General features: G+C 44.1%; 1 protein-coding gene across 2 annotated transcripts in view; it reads right to left on the reverse strand.

Moving 5' to 3' along the window:
- LOC141992963 (nardilysin-like) overlaps positions 1-21,321 on the reverse strand; it is an 84,285-nt gene that overhangs the window by 12,506 nt on the left and 50,458 nt on the right. For both annotated transcript variants that reach the window (XM_074962307.1, XM_074962308.1), the window contains exons 15-21: positions 20,497-20,601; positions 20,103-20,226; positions 19,386-19,472; positions 18,578-18,697; positions 11,563-11,614; positions 10,238-10,388; positions 6,382-6,509 (exon numbers count right to left, since the gene is read on the reverse strand). In XM_074962307.1, coding sequence (XP_074818408.1) covers positions 6,382-6,509; positions 10,238-10,388; positions 11,563-11,614; positions 18,578-18,697; positions 19,386-19,472; positions 20,103-20,226; positions 20,497-20,601 — 767 coding nt within the window. The remainder of the gene's footprint in view (positions 1-6,381; positions 6,510-10,237; positions 10,389-11,562; positions 11,615-18,577; positions 18,698-19,385; positions 19,473-20,102; positions 20,227-20,496; positions 20,602-21,321) is intronic.

Here is a 21,321-nt window from a genome sequence, read left to right on the forward strand (position 1 = left end):
ACAGCATATGTATGGGTCAGCTGGAGATCTAAAAAAAAAAAAAAAAAAGTCATTTTCGGTGAAAGCAAAGACAGTTATCTTTTCCGTAACTGGTGTTCTTTGAGATGTGTTGCTCGTGTCCATTCCATATTCTGTTCATTCCATATTAGGTGTACGTGCTCGCCACATGCACCGATGCTGGAAGTTTTTCCCTCAGCAGTATCTGTAGGGGACGGGCTCTGGCTCCCTCTGGAGTGGCGCCCACATGGCATGGTATAAGGGGCACCACCGGCTCCCCCCCACCATCAGTTCCTTCTTGTCGGAAACTCCGACAGCGGGGAAGGAGAGCAGGTCACTGAATGGACATGAGCAACATCTCGAAGAACACCAGTAACAGAAAAGGTAACTGTCTTTTCTTCTTCAAGCGCTTGCTCACATCCATTCCATATTAGGTGACTCCCAAGCAGTACCCCAGAGGTGGGTAGGAGTTCATGGACATATAGATTGCAACACAGCTCTGCCAAACCCAGCATCATCCCTGGCCTGATGAGTGATAGCATAATGAGCGGTAAATGTGTGAACAGATGACCACGTTGGGACTCTACAGATGTCTGGGAAAGGGATGTGCGCCAGGAAGGCCGCTGAAGACGCCTGTGCTCTTGTTGAGTGAGCTGTGATGATCGGCAGCAGCAGAACCCCCACCAGGTTGTAACAAGTCTTTATGCATGAGGTAATCCAATTGGAAATCCTCTGCGAGGACACCGGGTGACCCTTGATCCTATCCGCTGTAGCGACGACGAGTTGAGTCAATTTTCGGAAAGGCTTGGTACATTCTAAGTAGAAAGCCAAGGCCCTTCGGATGTCCAGGGCATGAAGACACCTCTCCTTGTATGGTTTGGGACAGAACACCGGGAGGAAGATGTCTTAGGTCACATGGAAAGTGGAGACCACCTTTAGCAGGAAGGCCGGGTGGGGCTGCTACTGAACCTTATCTTTGTAGAAGACCATGTACGGAGGTTCTGAGGTCAAAGCTTTAATTTTAGAGACCCGTCTTGCTGACGTCATTGCCACCAGCAACGCGACCTTCCATGACAGATGGGAAAGGGAGCAGGAACCCAGCGGCTAAAAGTGCAAGCCGGTGAGCCTAAAGAGGACCAAGTTAAGATCCCACTGCAGGACAGGGGCCCATACCTGTGGGAAGAGTCTCTCAAGCCCCTTCAGGAATCTGACTGTCATGTCATGGGAAAACACTGTCTGTCCTTGGATCAGTGGATGAAAGTGGAGATGGCCACGAGATGCACTCTAATGGAAGAGTGCGCCAGGCCCTGGTTCCTCAAATGAAGCAGGTAGTCCAGGACAGTCTGTATGGAGGAATGCGAGGGAGAGATGCCCCGTTCGGACGCCCAGGGCAAACCTCGTCCACTTGGCCAGGTAAGTCAGTCTAGTTGAGGGTTTCCTACTTTCCAGGAGGACCTATTGCACTCCTTCTGAACAGGTCCACTCCTCCGGAATCAGCCACTCAGCATCCTCGCCGAGAGGTGAAGGGACCCAAGGTTGGGGTGTAGGAGTTGACCATGGTCCTGTGACAGCAGGTCTGATCGGTTGGGCAGGGGCCAGGGAGGGGCCGCTGACAGGCTCGTGAGCGTGCTGAACCAGGGCTTGCGAGGCCAGGTTGGGGCGATCATGACAACCTGCACCTTGTCTCTCTTGAACTTTGCCAGGGCCCTGCTGATTAACAGAATCAGAGGGAATGGGTACATCAGGCTCCCTGACCACGACAGGAGGAAGGCATCAGAGAGGGAGTCCTTGCTTAGACCCTATCGAGAACAAAACTTTAAGGGCTTCAGGCGTCAATGGCACCTGAAGCTGTCTGGGGTCTGCATCACTATCTGGAGTCACAGGCAAAGCATGGTATGGGCTGCACTGCTTGACTTGAGCAGGAGCCCAACTTCCCGAGGGGGATGTTGAGCTGCCCGACATGGATCTTGGCTCTCCCCTTGCCCTTTCCTTTCCCTGGTGGGAGGTAGGAGATCTTCCCCTCACAGTCTTTTTCAGCTTCTTGACTGGAGCCGTGGAGGGAGACTGGTGCCAGCTCGTGGACGGTGCCAAGAGAGCACTGCGCACAGAGGCCACGGTGCTTGGTGCGGAGTCACACTGCTGCTCCTTTATCGGACTGAGTGCCAACTCCATTAGGAATGCCCTTAGAGAGATATCGTGCTCCTCCTTTGTCCTAGGTTTGAAGGACTTGCAGATACAGAACTTGTCATTTATGTGCCCTTAACCTAAGCACCTTAGGCAGCTGGTATGTGGATTGCTGATGGGCATAGGCCATTTGCAGCAATTGCAGGGCTTAAAGCCTGGGGACTGGGGCATGGCCTGATCCCCGGCGGGGTCCCGTCCAGACTAACGAAGAGTTCGAGAACTACTACTCAGGGTAACTAAGAAACTACTAACTATATATAACTATTTTACAGGATTTCGAAGTTCGCAAGAACAGAGAAGGAACCAATGCTAGCCGAAGCAGCAGATGTTCCAGCAACATCACTGGCGGCAAAAATGAACTAAGGGTGGGGGGGAGCTGGCGGCGCCCGTTATACCTTGCCATATGGGCGCCACTCCAGAGGGTGCCAAAGCCGGTCCCCTACGGATATTGCTGAGGGAAAAACTTCTGGCACCGGTGCATGTGGCGAGCACACACACCTAATATGGAATGGACATGAGCAAGCACTCTAAGAAGAACTTTAGCTTGTGCCAATTATTTATCAGAGAGATGAGCTGTGCCCCATTGATTTATTGCTGACCGCCTGGAGAGAAACAGATAACTAAACTGCTTTGGGTTCTGAAAACCCCGGGTAATAGGACCTTCCAAGATAAAAAGGGGAAACGGCAAGTGGCCGCAAAGGACACCGCTTTTCAGAAGATTCCGGAAGATTGTAGCATAGGCGTCTTGATCCCACAAACGGGAATATGCAGAGGCCACTCAAGAACCATAATTATTGGGGGGTGGGGCATGGAATGAAAAAAAATTCTTTTCCCCAATTCATAATCCAAAAGACTTGTTTCTAGGTATGTACAGATATGAACATAAGAATGGCCATACTGGGTCAGGCCAGTAGTCCATCTAGCCCAGTATCCTGTCTTTTGACAGTGGCCAATACCAGGTGTTTCAAAGGGAATAAACAGAACAGGCAATCATTGAGTGATCCATCACCGGTCGTCCTCTCTCAGCTTTTGGCAGTCAAGAGGCTAGGGACACCCAAAGCATTGGATTGGAGCCCTGATCATCTTGGCTAATAGCCATTGATGGACCTATCCTCCAGGAACTTGCATTCTATTTTGAACACCATTATAATTTTGGTCTTCAAACTTTCCCATGCAATGAGCTCCACAGGTTGACTGTGCGTTGTGTGAAGAATTCCTTTTGTTTGTTTTAAACCTGCTGCCCACTAATTTCATTGGGTGACCCCTGGTTCTTGTGATATGTGAAGAAGTAAACACCACATCACTCACTTTCTCCACACCATTCATGATTTTGTAGACCTCTATCATATTCCCCCCTCACTCGTATCTTTTCCAAGCTGAAAATGCCCAGTCTTTTTTCATCTCTCTTCAGATGGAAGCTGTTCCATATACTTAATCATTTTTGTTGCCCTTCTCTGTACCTTTTCCAATTTTAATATATCTTTTTTTAAGATGGGACGACCAGAACTGCATTCAATATTCAAAGTGTGGGCATTCCATGGGTTTATATAATTGCATTATGATATTTTCTGTCTCATTATCTATCCCCTTCCTAGTAATTCCTAAAATTCTGTTAGCTTTTTTGACTGCTGCTATACATTGAGGATTGTTTTCAGATAAATATCTATATCATCTCCAAGATCTCATTCTTGAAATCAGCTAATTTAGATCCCATCATTTTGTATGAATAGTTGGGACTATGTTTTCCAATGTGCATTACTTTCCATTTATCAACACTGAATTTCATCTTCCAGCCTGTTGCCCAGTCACCCAGTTTTGTGAGGTTCCTTTGTAACTCTTTGCAGTCTGCTTTGGACTTAGCTATCTTGAATAATTTTGTAGTGTCTGCAAATTTTGCCACCTCACTGTTTACCCCCTTTTCCAGATCATTTATGAATATGTTGAACAGCACTGGTCCCAGTACAGATCCCTGGAAGATACCGCTATTTACCTCTCTCTCTCCATTCTGAAAACTGACCATTTATTCCTACCTTTTGTTACCTATCTTTTAACCAATTACTGATCCATGAGAGGACATTCCCTCTTATCCCAGGACTGCTTACTTTGCTTAAGAACCTCTGGTGAGGGATCTTGTCAAAGGCTTTCTGACAGGCCAAGTACACTCTATCCATTGGATCACCCTTGTCCAGATGTTTGTTGACCCCCTCCAAGAATTCTAATAAACTGAGGCATGATTTTCCTGTTCAAAAGCTGTGTTGACTCTTCCCCAACCAATCCAGTTCATCTAGGTGTCTGATCATTCTGTTCTTTACTACAGTTTTAATCAATTTGCCTGGTACTGAAGTTAGGTTTACCGGCCCGTACTGCAATTGCCAGGATCACCTCTGGAACCTTTTTTTAAAAATTGATGTCATATTAGCAATCCTTCAGTCATCTGGTACAGAAGCTGATTTACATACCACACTTAGCGGTTCTGAAATTTCATATCTGAGTTCCTTCAGAACTCTTGGGTGAATACCATCTGGTCCTGGTGTCTTTTTACTGTTTACTTTATCAATTTGTTTCAAAACCTCCTCTACTAACATCTCAATTTGGGACAGTTCCTCAGATTTGTCACTGAAAAAGAATGGCTTAGGTGTAGGAATTTCCCTCACAGCCTCTGTAGTGAAGAACGATGCAAAGAATTCATTTAGCTTCTCCACAACGGCCTTATCTTCCTTTAGCACCTTGATCATCCAGTGGCCCCACTGATTGCTTGGCAGGCTTCCTGCTACTGGAGTACTTAAAAAAAAATTACTTTTAATCTTTGAGGCTTTAGGTAGTTGCTCTTCAAATTCTTTTCTGGCCTGCCTAACTGTGCGTTTACACTTGATTTGTGAGAATTTATGCTCCTTTCTATTTTCTTCAGTAGGATTTAACTTCCAGTTTTTAATGGATGCCTTTTGGCCTCTAACCGCTTCTTTTACTTTGTTGTTTAGCCATGGTAGCACTTTTTTGGTCCTCTATGTTTTTTAATTTGGGGTATACATTTAATTTGAGCCTCTATTATGGTGTTTTTTTAAAAGTTTCCATGCAGTTTGCAGGCATTTCACTTTTATGACTGTGCCTTTCAACTTCCATTTAACTAGCTTCCTCATTTCTATGTAGTTCCCCTTTCTGAAGTTAAATGATACTGTGGTGGGCTTCTTTGGCATTTTCCCCTGTCATAAATATAAAGGGAAGGGTAAACCCCTTTAAAATCCCTCCTGGCCAGAGGGAAACTCCTCTCACCTGTAAAGGGTTAAGAAGCTAAAGGTAACCTCGCTGGCACCTGACCAAAATGACCAATGAGGAGACAAGATACTTTCAAAAGCTGGTAGGAGGGAGAGAAACAAAGGGTCTGTGTGTCTGTCTATATTCTGTCTTTGCCGGGGATAGACCAGGAATGGAGTCTTAGAACTTTTAGTAAGTAATCTAGCTAGGTACGTGTTAGATTATGATTTCTTTAAATGGCTGAGAAAAGAATTGTGCTGAATAGAATAACTATTTCTGTCTGAGTATCTTTTTTGTAACTTAAGGTTTTGCCTAGAGGGGTTCTCTATGTTTTGAATCTAATTACCCTGTAAGGTATCTACCATCCTGATTTTACAGGGGGACTTCTTTATTTCTATTTACTTCTATTTCTATTAAAAGTCTTCTTGTAAGAAAACTGAATGCTTTTTTCATTGTTCTCAGATCCAAGGGTTTGGGTCTGTGGTCACCTATGCAAATTGGTGAGGCTTTTTATCCAACATTTCCCTGGAAAGGGGGGGTGCAAGTGTTGGGAGGATTGTTCATTGTTCTTAAGATCCAAGGGTCTGGGTCTGTAGTCACCTAGGCAAATTGGTGAGGCTTTTTACCAAACCTTGTCCAGAAAGTGGGGTGCAAGGTTTTGGGAAGTATTTTGGGGGGAAAGACATGTCCAAACAGCTCTTCCCCAGTAACCAGTATTTGTTTGGTGGTGGTAGCGGCCAATCCAAGGACAAAGGGTGGAATATTTTGTACCTTGGGGAAGTTTTGACCTAAGCTGGTAAAGATAAGCTTAGGAGGTTTTTCATGCAGGTCCCCACATCTGTACCCTAGAGTTCAGAGTGGGGGAGGAACCTTGACATCCCCCCATACACGAATGTTAAATTTAATTCCACTATAGTCTATCTAATTAGCCTTCTCACGGACACTCACTTGGCCAGCATCTCTGGCTTGATCAGAATATTAAAGTAAGTCTTTTTTAGCTGCTCTGTTATCATCTCAAAAACCGCTGGAGTAAAACTGAAGTCAGACAAGTGGTCAATGATGAGCTGAAAGAGCAGCTGGAAAGAAAATAAAATATGGTTTTCTGAACCATTTTTACCAAATAGAAGAATATTTTTTTGCCAGAGAAGATTATTTTGAATTATATCTTATATGAAAAAGGAGGCTCATCTAATAATCCATGGATCAACGTGAACTGCACCGTACAGATCTATTAAACATTCTAATCAGGTCTTGAATAAATACATTAATTGGTTAAGAATAAGCTAACAACTGCCAGGACATCTCATGCTCAGAGCATTCAGATCAATGAAGAATTTTGTTAAATCTGTACGGATCTCATTAAGGTTAAAAGAAAACGAACTATTTTTATATAGCTAATTTTTAATAATGTAAAATGCATTCAGTTTGTTTTATTGCAGTGTTAAAAATTAAATGCATAAAACTCAGGAAATGAAAGTTAAGATTCTCCTAGTGTCAAACTCACCCACACTGCACAAATATTTTGACTGCCGTGTTTGTAATTTAGGTGAATTAATGCAGTTTTGCTAACTTCAAGAGATTAAAAGTCATGAGACAGACACACAAAAATCATGAGATTGGCTCAGAAAATCATGAGTTTTTAAAAGAAGATTACATGGTTTTTTAGGTCTGTCCTTTGAGTTTTGAACTCCCCCTGCCGTGTGCGCACATGCGTGTGTTTGCATGAATGCATTTTCCCTTTAAGACCTTCTCCACTCAGTTTATCCAGAACACCTTGTTCAGTTCTGGGAGAGCACTTCATCCAGTTCTCTGGGATCCAGAAAACTTAGTTTGACTCTAGATTTCGTCAGTCAGGCTCCTTTATTTGGTGTTCAGAAAAGCTACATTGAGTTGATCAGACCCAAGTGTACATGGTGGGTATAGGGCGTCCCACACATCCAATGTTACACAGAAAACCTCTTCCTTTATATACATTTACACATTACATTGCACCACACATTTTGGGATTGACTTGGTTACTTTTCAGGAATGAATCCATGTGCAGCATGCTCTGTAATACATTCTCCACACTCCAACTACTCTTTACCTTCTCTCTACATTCCTAACTTATCTCTTCCACTGTTAGTAAGTGGTTTCCTGGGTGTTCTCCTCTTACCTTAGCTGGCTCAGATATTCTGTTTTCTTAGCTTACTAACCTAGTTACTGATCTTATTTAGCACAAACATTCTGTTTTCAGCCTAATGATCCTACCTTCCTAACTCTATCCTTCCAGACATGAAGCCTCCCTTCACATACTAATTACTCACGACAGGCCAGACCTCAGCTACAGTGAGTGTGTGTATGTAAGCGAGAGAATTAGTGTTGCCCACTCTTACAAATGTATAGGGTAAGGTGATTTTGGCCCCTGCTGCAGAAGCTCTCACCCCATGTCCACCCATCCCCTGCCCAGCAATTAATCCTTTTCCCACATCCCCCCATTAGTTCTGTCCCCACCAAGTTCAGCACCCACATCAGTCCCCAGCCTCCTCAGTTCAGCCCCCACAACCCATTGCCCCACCACCACCTCTGCTCCTTCTAGGGGTTTCACCCTCCTCTCCCAGGCCTGGGGGGAAGGGAGCTGCAGCAGGGTTCCCTCTTCCCCTTTGCAGACTAAGGGGGGCAAGCTCCAGGGTTCTTTACCCCCTTCTGCCCTTCCCAGGAAGGGTGCAGTGGAGGGAGAATGGGAAGGAGGAGCCAAGGTACCATGCTGTCAATTTTTCTCACAGAAGGGGACAGGGGAGCAAGGGAAGGAGCCAGAGCTGCTCTGAGCTGCTGGGCTCTTTGCTCCCTTCTTCTCCTCCCCTCCGGTGAGAATGGCAGGCAGAGCGGACCAGGAAGGAGGGAGCAGAGCTGCACTGAGCTGCTGGACTCTTTGCTCTCTCCTCCGTCCCTGTGAGAAAGGCAAGGGGAGGGGAGAGATTCTGTTAGCTTTTAGCAGGCTGAACTTCATGAAGGGGCTGGAGGATATCACGAGACAAACTCTAGCACCTTCTGAAATCCCATTATGCACCAAAAAAAAAAGTCATGGGAGCTGGAACTACTGTTAACATTACCAAGAAAATAATTTGCTCAATATGTAAGGATCCTGTCATCAGCGGCTGAGTTTGCAACTGATCTTCTACACCACCGATGGGTGAAGTTCATCCCATATCAAAGATTCTTCATGTAGACAGGGAACCCTGTCATATTGAACAAATAATCAACAGTCACAGGCACCAGCAAGTACCACAGAAGAGCAGTTGAGAACACACCTGTTGACAACAGGAGCTATACTTATCCAGGCAATGGCAGCAGCAGTCAGCAACTGATATGCCCATCAAGCCTGTTGCCCGTACAGCCTACTAGGCATTGCCTGTTGCCCACCAGCCAATGCATCACCATGCCTCTCCCTTGCTACGCTCCATGACCCAGATCTGCTCCCTCTCTTGATGGTAGCTCACCCTTCTTGCTCTCTTCCATGCTGTGTTCTTTGCTTCCCACTCCAATTTCACATGACATGGGGTATCTATGCCTCCGCACAGATCCCCCTCACCATTTGCCTTGGTCTCTAGGACACTCCTACAATTGGGGGGAACTTGTATCTTATCCATCTTTGTCTGGAGGGGCTATTCAGAAGTCACAGCTGTTTGAGGAGTGCACCAGCTGTGCTCCTACTCCAGTCCCCCTAGTGGAGTCACCCCTTCTAATTTTCTCCCCCAAATCTCCATGGCCTTCAGACCTTATCACTGAACACATACCTTTTTAAAAAAAAAAAAAAAACCTCACCCCAAAAGATATTAATATGATTACATTTACACACACATCACAGAAAGACATGGTCAGTATTTACAAAAAACTATGAAAACCTAAATTATAATTAAGGTTCTTTATAACTCCACATACCCAGTGCTTTAAAGTGAAGAAAATTAGAAGTTAAAGTTCTTCACATCTGCATACTTAGCTATTTGGAAAAAAAAAGTATATATCTTTTCAATAAGTGTTCTAAGGCATTATGTAATGGGATATAATCACATTTATCTACTAGATAAACAAACATTCAAATCTTTTTAAGGAAAGCTGAGTGTGTGCATGCACACAAATGCATACAACAAAGAAGGTAGAGGTTTAAGGTCTACATCATATTTTCTGTTATTTGGTATCATAATATAAATATTAGACCAAAGTGAGGCACCTTTCAAAACAGCAACTTTCCTTACAAAATGTTTAAAATACTCCTGCCTCTTTGTTGTGTCCACATGCTCAGCTGCCCTTCTCCTGTCTCAAGGTCCATATATCTCAGAGAGCAAAGATGGCAACTTCCTGATTCATTGTTAGTTTGCTATTACATGACAAAGATATCCTAATCACTCCACGCAATTAAAGAATAATCTTTTTAAAAACTTTGGTTAAGATAAAATAAAGTATGTCAGATTTTGTTACTTTTAGAATCTTTTAATTGGATTTTCATGCCCCAATGCACCAAAGATATTGGTTCTTTCTCCCTTCCTACCCACTCATTATCAATCTTTGTCACAATGTCTCCCTGCTAACCTGCAAATCTGCACTCACTAATCCTGCTGGTTTCTGAGCGACTCTTCAGGAAGTCCATGAGTTAACTGGACTAATAGTATGCAAAACTATTATTAATAAATAGTTGAAAAACCATTAATAGATTAATTGAAATTAAGATAGCCAATATTTCAGGACTTTGAGTTGTTTAGAAAGTGACATTCAGCAAAAGGTTAGTTGGTCTGTAAGGTAACGAGGACATAGCAATAGTACTTACAGGTAGTTTATGATTGAATCCTTTCACTCGAATGACTAAACCATGCTCTCCAGATACCAGTTTATATTCCAACTGAGCAACACTGGCTTCATATGCCGGTTCAGCAAGGTTGTGAGAAAGGATATTTACAAAAGTCTCAAAAAGTACCATACTGTATGAATGAGGAAAGTGAGGGTGGGAATCAACAAGGGATAGTGAAAAGAAACAGCCTTAAAGTCAATAGGTTCGAGAGTACACAGATAAAAAAAGTGTCCAATAGAAATAAACTATTTCACTGGGCAGCTAAAAACATTTAAAACTTAGAATTTAAAATAGTACAAAAACATTTATTTTTCTACAGAGATTTTTCTCTGGGCAAAGCAAAAACCTGAAAGACAGGGTTCTGTATTTCTCTTTATTCAGTAAGCACACAAAGCTACTTAGTAGTTTTTTAAGATTAAATTTAAAATCTTTTTGGATCAAAAGAAAAACTTATTCAAATTACAAAGTATTTCAGAACAGTATAACAATCAAGCCAACTACTGCAGGATATGCGGGTAAAAACCTACCTGGTATAAATAATGGACTTTTTTAGGCAACATGACAGCTTTCAGTAAAATTTGTTTGTGGAATATTGGGGTGTTAATATAGAAAATTATGTGTTAATGCTATTTGTGTAAAGGCATTTGGGAGACTCACAATTTTATTTAGCATTGGAAGTGCTATAATGGAGAATTAATATGTACAGAATCATAAAATCCAGAGGAGAACAAAAAAAATTTAGGTTTAGAAAACATGACCTACAAGGAAAGGTTGAAAGAATTGGGCATGTTTCATTCAGAGAAGAAAAGGTTGAAAAGGACATGATAACAGATTTCAAATATGTAAAAGGTTGTTATAAAGATGACGGTGACCAATCGTTTTCCATATCCACCGAGGGTAGGACAAGTAGTAATTGGCTTAGTTTTCAGCAAGGAAGATTTAGGCTGGATATTAGGAAAAGCACTGTAACCATAAGAATAGTTAAGTCCTGGAATAAATTACCCAGAGAGGTTGTGGAATCCCCACCATTGGAGGTTTTATGAACAGATTAGACAAACACCTGTCAGGTATGATCGAGGCATACTTAATCCTGCCTCAGCACCAGGGATGGACAAGATGACTTCTTGAGGTCCCTTCCAGCCCTACATTTCTGTGATTTCTATGATCTTGAGGTTTGTTTCATTCAAAGGAAGGTCTATGGGTTATTTGTTTCACCTGAAGACAAATTTTAACTGCTAATGCTATACTACAATTATAGTTGTATCTTGTTCTGTAAGACAGATAAGAGAAAGATAAATCTTTACCTCTTTGCAGACTGCTGTATCAGTGGGGAGATCAGATGGAAACATACGTAAGCTGAAATTTGAACAAGGCTGACATGAGCAACTGTAGAAACAATAAAAAGAACTAGGAGTACTTGTGGCACCTTAGAGACTAACAAATTTATTTGAGCTTTCGTGGGCTAAAGCCCACTTCATCAGATGCATGCAATGGAAAATACATGCATCTGATGAAGTGGGCTTTAGGCCATGAAAGCTTATGCTCAAATAAATTTGTTAGTCTCTAAGATGACACAAGTACTCCTCGTTCTTTTTGCTAATACAGACTAACACAACTACCCCTCAAACCTGTAGAAACAATGGCAGCTTCAAACATGTATTTTTTTCTCCAAACCATTTCTTATCTCCAGTTAATTTTCTATAAACTACATATAAATGGTTATTCAGAGATGGTATTTTTATCTGTATTAAGTTATCACCATAGAAATTTTAGCCCTCCAACACTTACTCAATATTATCTTTTTAACTGAAGATTTAACGATAAGCATAAAGTTGTACTTCAGCTTGCAAAACATTGCTTTATATTACAGGATACTTAAGGAGCACACATTTTTGGTGACAACAAATAATACTTATACAGGATAAAATTCCTCAGGGCAAATACCATATCTTTGTATGTTTGCATCATGTTTGCTTACATAAATTAAGTTTACACTTTTCTTTCTAAAACAACCTAAAGATGCTGTACAACAAAAAAAAAATCTATAATTATATACATACCCTATTTTAAAAAGCTTCTCACTGAAAATTAAAATGAGTCATGTTTCTGAACAGAACAGCAAAAATGGAAACCGTTTTCATGATTAATGATTCCAGATCACATTTCCTCAGTTTACAGGGGGGAAAGAGAAGTTGGTTTGTTTTTTTAAAAACTACTGGGCCTCCAAACTCAAGTTTGGTTCTTTCCCTCTCAGGCACTGTCACCTGTAAGATGCTTTTGGTGCCAAATTCGGCCCTCACTTACTCCATTAGAAGAATCAACACCTGTTAGCAATTATTAAACAGTGGTATCAGAGATACTACAGTCTCTCCCTGTACTAATAAGAAAAAACAGTAGCATCAGCTATAATGTCACTGTATTACAGGTACATTATTTTTAACGATCTACACTTCTATAGCACTTACCATTCAGCATTCTCAAATCTCTTTACAAACATTAATGGGCTAAACCTCACAACAATCCTGTAAGGAAGAGAAGTGTCATCTACATTTTATATCTGGTGAAATAAGACCCAAAGGGTCTTATAGCTCGACAGATGGAGCAGGACTGTAGAACGGGACACCTTCCAGGACCTTCTCGCTATCGGTCCACAACTGCAGTGATGGTGATGATCTTTTCCAGGTGGTCCCTGAATTGGGAATAGGTCGACGCCAGCCATTGCTGCAGGGGCCGCATGCGGAGCCTGGCATGGCGGACCACATATGTGCAAGCTGCCATGTGGCCTAGCAGGCGGAGGCACACCCTGGCCATTGTCAGGGGAAACGCGGACACTTCTGCAATGAGGTCCGTCAGGGCCTGAAACCTAAAGGTAGGAATGCTCTCGCCCGGGGCGAGTTGCGCATGGCCCCGATGAATTCTATCCTTTGAACTGGAACTAACGTGGTCTTTTTGTGGTTGACCAATAGTCCCAAGTAGCGGCACATGGCTTGTAGTACGGCGACATCGTGTTGGACCTGAGCCTTGGAGCTGCCTTTGACCTGCCAGCCGTTGAGGTATGGGTAAATCTGGATACCCCGACGTCTGAGGTAGGCCACGACTACCGCCATGCACTTGGTACACACCCTTGGTGCTATAGCCAGGCCAAACGGAACAACCGCAAACTGGTAGTGAGCTAAACCCACTGTAAAACGGAGAAAGCATCTGAGTCCTGGGAAGATCGCTAAGTGAAAGTATGCGTCTTTCAGGTCGAGGGCGGCATACCAATCTCCCAGATCCAGGGAGGGGATAATGGAGGCCAGGGAGACCATGCAAAACTTTAGCTTCTTTAGGTATCTGTTGAGGTCTCACAGGTCCAGGATGGGACGCAGATCATCCTTGGCCTTTAGGATCAGAAAATACCGGGAATAGAAACCCTTGTTCTGGTAAGGAGGCGGGACCTCCTCCACCACCCCAGCTCTAAGAGCCCCTGAACCTCTTGCTCAAGAAGACTCTCGTGAGAAGGGTCCCTGAAGAGGGACGGGGTGGGGGGTGGAAATAAACTGGAGGGGGTAGCCGTACACCACTGTACTGAGGACGGCATTATCGCCAACCACACTGGGAGGAAAAAGGAAAGGTGGTTGCAAAAAACTGGGAAAAATCGGATCCAGAAACTAGACTGATAGCTCGCCCTCGGTCGTACCCTCAAAATGACTTTTTAGCTCCTTGCTTGGAGTGGGTTGAGCCTGACCAGGCAGAGGGTGGTGGCGGGTGGCTCGTGTGCAGTCTATAGCCCTTGGGCTTTTTGTGCGGCGGGTCCTGCCAGGGCTGGCTCCCTTGCCCCTGGGGTAGTTGTGGTTTGAACTGCTTACGTGCCAGGCCCGGAACATGGAGCCCCAGGGTTTTTAGGGTGGTTCGGCAGTCCTTCAGCCAATGTCATTTGTTGTCCGCCTGCTCTGCAAACAAGGCCTGGCCATCGAAGGAGAGGTCCAAAATCGACTGTTGAGCCTCAGAGGACAACCCAGAGAGGAGCAACCAGGACGCTAGGCATATGGAGATGGTGAACACCATGGTGCAGGCAGTGGAGTCTGCGCATCAGACACCACTTGAAGGGCCGCCCCTGGCAGCGGCTCTGCCCTCATCGAGGATTGCCCGGAATTCTTTACGGGAACCTTGGGGGGGGGAGGGGCATTCTCGAACTTGGCCGTGATTTGACAAATATTAAAACTGTAGCAGCCAAGGAGGGCCTGGTGGTTGGTCACCCTCAACTATAAACTAGATGAGGAATAAACTTTCTGTCCGAACAAGTCCAGTCTCCTGGAGTCTTTATTTTTGGGGGCAGCCCCAGATTGCCCCAATGTTTCCTGTGATTAACTGCCTCGACCACCAGGGAATTTGGGGCAGGATGGGAGTAAAGGTATTCGTGCCCCTTAGTTGAGACAAAGTACTTACGCTCTGCCCATTTGGAAATGGGGGGGCAGAGAGGAGGGGGGGTTGCCACAAGGCACTGGATATCTTCAATACCCCTTCGTGGAGGGGAAAAGCCACCCTAGCAGGGGCTGTGGAGGAGAGGACGTCAAACAGGGAGTCCGCTTGCTTCTCCAACTCCTCCACCTGCAGGCCAAGGTTGGATGAGACCCTCTTCAACAGCTCCTGGTGTGCCTTAGCGTCATCCTGAGAAACCGGCTGAGGGGGCTCCGTGATGGCCTCATCTGGTGACGAAGAGGAGGAGGCCGGTACCGCTGGTTCCATGGCATCCATAGGTGGTCCAGCAGGCTGTTCCCCTTGGTCCACATGGACTTGCATGGTCTTATCCCCTGGGGCCTCAAGCACCAGAGGGAGTTGGGTCGTTGAGACCACCGGCCTGTCCGAGGCACCCGACACCGAGCGGGCAGGCTGGGAGGGCTGGGTGAACCCCCATGGGTTCCTAGGGTACCACAGGGGGGTTTCAGTACCGACAATGCAGGCGGCACCAAGAGTCTGGGAGGCTGCCCCATGTGGAGCCTTGCACCGTACCAGAGCCATATCCAGAGCGATTGCTCCTTGGTGACCAGGATTCACTGGAGTGGTGAATCCATGCCTGGTGATAATCGTAGTTGCACCTAGAGGAGGACTGGTCCAAACGGAACATGTGCCTCCATGGGGACCTCGGTGACTGGCGGATCCGCGACAGAAGACCGGCGATCCACGCCTTGCACTTCGAGGCTGGTGCCGGGACAAGGAGTGGAACCTGGAGGTATCATGGGCTGGGCGCCAGGGGGATATCCTCGAATATGATGACACCCATCTTTATTCATTTTCCCTGTACCCCGAGTTCCCAGATGTGCTCCATGGTCTTAAAGTGAAGCATCTGATGTTATTGTAGTAGGGGGAATCTGCAAGAATGGAACATCTGTGCAGGGTTTGATCAGTTCCTCTCACAAGCTCAGTGATTGTAGAACACACCAGGGAAATGACAGTAACCTGCCTAGTCTGTATTGGTTTGGTTTGTAAACTGTTCAAAGCCCTCCATGTAGATCTCAGAGGTGTAATCTGGCATGCTGGACTACAAAGACTCGAGATGACATGTGTCCCAGCAGTTGACAACAATCTCTTACAGTTAACTTGAGGACTTCCCTGAATCTTTGATATGGCCTTATACTCACCCATTTGTCTATACCCATCTGTTGTCTCTTCTCTTATACTTAGATTGTAAGGTTTTTGGGCAGGTACTATCTTTTTGTTCTGTCTTTGTACAGCACCTAGCACAATGGGATCCTGACATTGTAATGGCTTGTAGGCACTATGGTAACACAAACAGTATATAATAAAAAGTCCCAGGAAGGGTGAGGTTCCCCTGTAGGAGGGAATATATTATCAAGTCTCTTTAAGAATCTAGCAACCATAGTGTGTGAGAAGAAAAGGCCTTCCCTTAACACACTGGTGGTTTGCTGATATAGATGACAAGTAGACTCTCAAAGAAGAAGCAGAATCCATGAGACTTTAGATGGAGCACATAGTCTAGAATGAGAGATATCTTAGCTCGTGATGGGACCAATTGTTGACTCAATAAATAAGAGGAAAATCCTTTCCATCTATGGGCAAAGCATTTAAAAGTAGAGCTTTTCCTGGACTGAAGCAGTGTAGTTTTCACCCTCTCTGAACATGACTTGTCTGTGATGATCAGCAAATTATCCTCTATGTTGCCAGAGGGTCTCTGTCTCTCGATTGGGATACAATACTTGTCCATTTCTCTGAGATAGGAGATTTTGAGACAGTGACAGAAAGAGAGGTGATTCTCTGGACAGCTATAACAGGTTTACACACCAGTGTTGTTTGGGTCATGCTGGGGCTACCAGACTGACTTTTGATCTGTCCTTGACTTTTCATTGCACTCTGAGAATGAGGTCTTTTGCTTTACTCCATCAGGAAGGTGTCCATTACTTTGTCTCTGCATGCTTTCATTCATTACAGCGGGCAATAAGGTATTGTCCTGAGATTCAAACAGGTCCACCTTTGGATACGCCCACTTCCTGAAAAGCTTGGAAGTCACTGATGCTTTCGAGGACCATTTATGCTGGTTCTGAGTCCTCCTGCTAAGAGATTCTGCTTACACATTGTTCTCTCTTATCAGATGCAGAGCTATTGGATGAGAAACTAGAGATGGTCACTTTGCTCCTGAGCATATCATCAGAGCTGCTGCTTGAAAGAAGAGGAGGTGAATTGTGTTGAGGAATGCTGGAGGTTTTTGTTCTTCTAGTGTTGAGGTCTCCTCTGGTAGGCTTGTGTTGGGTGTGATTAGAACCTCCTTTGAAAGTAGCAGGCCTAAAAAGTTGTTGATTAATCCTGCTTTGCAATTGGAAAGCCGACAGGAGGATTACTCCTGAGGGCATTCTGTGCCAAAAAATGAAAAATTCTGCAAGTTTTATTTGTCAATAAATAAATACAGAGGCTCCAGCATGGCAGTGGGGAGCACAGGTCACTGGCTGCACAAAGGTGGGAGATCACCCTGCAGCCTCCCCAACCCAGGGACACAGACTCTGTGGTGAGACTGCACTTGACCCTGACAAAGCACAAGGCCTGTGCTGTCCCAGAAGCACCCTTGCACCTTCCCTTTGCTTCCCTATCAGAAAGTCATTTTTCTGCAGGGAAACAAAGAAATCTGCGGGGGACATGAATTCTGCATACGCACAGTGGCGCAGAATTCCCCCAGAAGTAGAGGATGAATGCGTCTCAGAAGAACTGTAGGGCTGCGGAAGGCCAAAGGATCTAGCTGTGACCCTGCTGGATATGATCTTCTCAAGTACTTTTACTATACTTCTCGTTAAAGAGGCCCTGGGATTCTGTAGTCAGGCCTGAGGGGCAGAACCGGGAATATCTTTGGTGTACAAGGGAGTAGCCGCAATCTGAGAAGGGGCCTAAGGCTAAGGCCTGGAGAAATAGAAGGGGTTTGTGGGACCTGTATGGGTGAAACTTCTTCAGATACCACACCAGCCTTCTTGGGGCCATGGCCTCCAGTGCTGGAAGCTGTGAGTGCTGCTCTGAGGATGCTGACACTGAGAATCATGTGTCAGAGTGCCAGGTGGTTAAGATTCACAGTTCTTCTTCCTCTTATGTTGAGTATACTCAGTGCTGGAGTGCGTACATTTTTCCTTCTGTTCAGAAGGCGGGTCTTTAGAAACATCCTCCAGGGCCAAGAAGTCAGTGCCTGGACCTGATGGGATGGGTCGAGTGCCACAGTAGATGTCGCTGACCCTTTAGTAGGGTTTGGGGCAGGAGTAGGTGTCCATTTAGTTGGTGCCATAAAGGCAGTCAGAGGCACCATAGCTGGCTTAGGCACAGGAGTCTTAGTAGGTGCTGGCAGCTCCCCAGCCCAGATTTGAGTTGAAAAGACCTGGAATTCAAGCATTTTACTGAGGCTGGTGCTAACACAGGTGTGAATATCTGCTTCTTGGGCCCTGGAGGATGACAGCCTGAGCGCAGAACTAGATGCCTTCTGTCCTCTGCAGTAGTGAAGGAGGAAATGGGACAGTTAGAGGTACACATTTCCTTATAATAACTATGACATGTGAAGTAAGACAATGCATTTAGGAACCTGCATACTCCCCAACAGACACGGCTTGGAAAGAGCATTCCACATGCTCACCATAAGGAGTTAAACACCTACAAAAGTGGGTTTATAACCAAAATGCCAACTGGCACTTAACAACAGTGACGTTCTGTGCTGCTTGGATTTTGGAGAAAAGAGGAGCTACGAGTCCTACTTCTAAACAAATTGCCAGTACTATTTAGGTGCCAGTACTATTGCATAGGAAAAGCTTTGTTTTGCACATTTTGTTTAATACACCAGCGAACGGGGGTTACCTTTGGGGATTTTGAATTTATTGTCCTTCTTGTACCACACACAGCCGTGTTGTGTACTCAGAATTTTGACTGGGTACTCCGTGTCAGGGCAATCAGATGCCTTCAGAGCGAAGTCAGTGGCTAATACAGAAACAGAATATGTGGGTTACTATATTTCAAATCCACAGCCACTGGCAAAAGTGTGCAACTTGCAAAACTGTAAACAAACTGCTCTCCTCTCGTCTATGTCACCATAGCGTATTTAATAGCACACTGCCTTCTGGAACTACAGGTCATGAATTTAGATCCCATACCAGATCTTTGGCTCATATCCAGTGCCAACCCTGAAGTGAATAACAGATAGGCTAGTGAATCTCATTCAAGAGATAAGTTCCTCATTCTCTTTACTTCTGATGACAGATGCAGTTGCTATAAGAGTCTGTGTTACTTTTCCCAAAAGAACTGGGATAACCAAACAACATGGCCTCTCTCAGTAGATGAGATTCTAAGGTCTATAGCTGCATCAAGCTACTCATGAGTGCATCATGGCTGCTCTGTTGGGCTACATGGTCCATGCACTAAGAATATCTTAAAACAGACATTTTCAGATTAAATTTGGCCTAAAATTTAAACTTATTAAAAGCATGCTTTAATAAAAGCTCAGACAAACAAATGATTCCATGTTTTCTCTCTATTCCAAAAGGAACAGTTTAAAACCACACATTCATTTCAAAGAAAAAGATGATTTCTCAGAACCTCCCATTCTGAAACTGAGCAGAATGGGGAAGAGAAACATGACAGAGTCCAACCAAATACTAGTCTCACTCACCTATATATTTGTTTTCTTCAGGAAAGTGCAAGTCCTGGTTTAACTGAAAGTCACTGGCCCATAAATCACTCCAATATTTGTCAATATCTGTGAAAGACATGAAATTAGGCTATTAACAGTAGATAGATTTAATAGGGCAGCAGCTACTGTATCAATACCTAGTTGGTGACCACTAGAACTAGATACCTTCCTTCTGATGTTTCTGTCTGCGTGTCTATTTGCAGAATGACTGGAGCTCTTTTCCTGATGCCATTTTGGCTCACCTTCACCCTTTCCTCTTAACACCCCTCTTAAAACTTACTTCAAGCAGAATTAGAAACAATAGTCATGTTTAAAAGTAACTCAGAACAGCGTGCATTAGCATTGCAAGTTACCACATCGTAATCTTGTCTTGACCTGCAATACATGTATTTTCATCACCATTCATTATTTATTTGGGATCGGGAGGAAAGCTCACTACGATCCCTCTTTCTCCTTTATCAGAAAGACTCTGCCCTTCAAGCCGGATGGGCTGTACTCAGCTAATGCTAAACAGAAGAGAGTTGCCAAAGCACAAAGCAACCAAGCCATTACTGACTCATAATGAAGTCAGGATCACAGCTGAGACTTCATCCTCCCACTCTCACTCCTGTGTGGTTGCACGTTGCACTGTCACCTTTTTAATGGTCTCAATGAGCACTTTAAAAGATCTCTAAACACTTTAGCAGGTCATTTTACCCTCCACACTGTACTGTGTCCCAAACCATCTCTCCTTTAGATGACATTCTCTTTCACTGGCAGCAGACAAAAGAACAAGGTTTGCTCTCAGAGGGCAGAGCTGGTTAAGGACATCAGCAATGATCTACAAAGATAAAGGAATAACAACTCAGTTAAAATGCAACTTTAGCTACTCCTGTCCAACTGTATTTTTAAATTACTCCAAAAGTTCAGAAGACAAAAGGACTACAAATAAAATCCTAAACCAAGCAATTAGTTTTCTGCACCCAAAAAGTATAAAAGTGATCCAGTTAATCTAGAAAACCTGATTCAATATGCCTAAATTCCCTGTACACCCTCAATAAATAAATTATCCAGCTCAAATATACACATTGAAAGCTATAGTGCTACTTACTTCAGGCTTGTATTCAAGCAGAAGCTGATCGCCTGTCAAAAAGTCCTCCTTACAAAAGATATGTATGTTCTCACAAAGACTTTCAACATAATCAATTGGATCAGCCTGTAAAATGAGTAAAATTGTGTTTCACACAACAGACAACTAAAACTTAACACTTTTTGCTGAGTAGAGCTTGTGTGCTGCATTGCAGAGTTTTGGTTATTGAGTCTAAATGCAATTCATAAACAATTATGCATCATTAGAGGGGCCTTCCTTAAGAAGAAACAATGAAGACATGGTCCCTTCTGACTAGCTAGTGATTAAGTACAGAAAAATAATAAGGTTTGATGCTACTTTTACAAAAACAAAGAGAATAACCATATTATGCTAGCTAGAATTATGGCCTTGTCTATACCATTGGTTGGAACACGTATATGCCTCATATTCACAAGTAGCAGCTGTCTGTGTTGTTGGTGGGCTTTGGGGGTTTTTTTGGTTGTTTTATTAAAGGTGCTAGTTGTACCAGTGGGTGGCCACAGCTGGGGCAAGGTTTATAGTTCACACGTGACTAATGCAGTGAAGGCTACAATAGTTTCTTACCAGTGCAGAGGGGAATCCATAAAATATCATTACTTCTGCGCTAATTCAATGATTTAGCCTAACTCCATCCCACAATTCAGATTGGCCTTACTTTCTGAAGTTACCTATAAGCATTGCTCTCAAAAACAGTACTGAGGAGACTCAGAATGCACTGGTGCAGCCATGGTAGTAAAAAGCATGTGGGCATGTTGAAAGAGTTCTGTCAAACATAGTGTTGCTGTATGAATCCCCACACTATTTAAA

This window comes from Natator depressus, chromosome 8 (assembly GCF_965152275.1).
Source record: "Natator depressus isolate rNatDep1 chromosome 8, rNatDep2.hap1, whole genome shotgun sequence".
Classification (NCBI taxonomy): Eukaryota; Metazoa; Chordata; order Testudines; family Cheloniidae; genus Natator; species Natator depressus.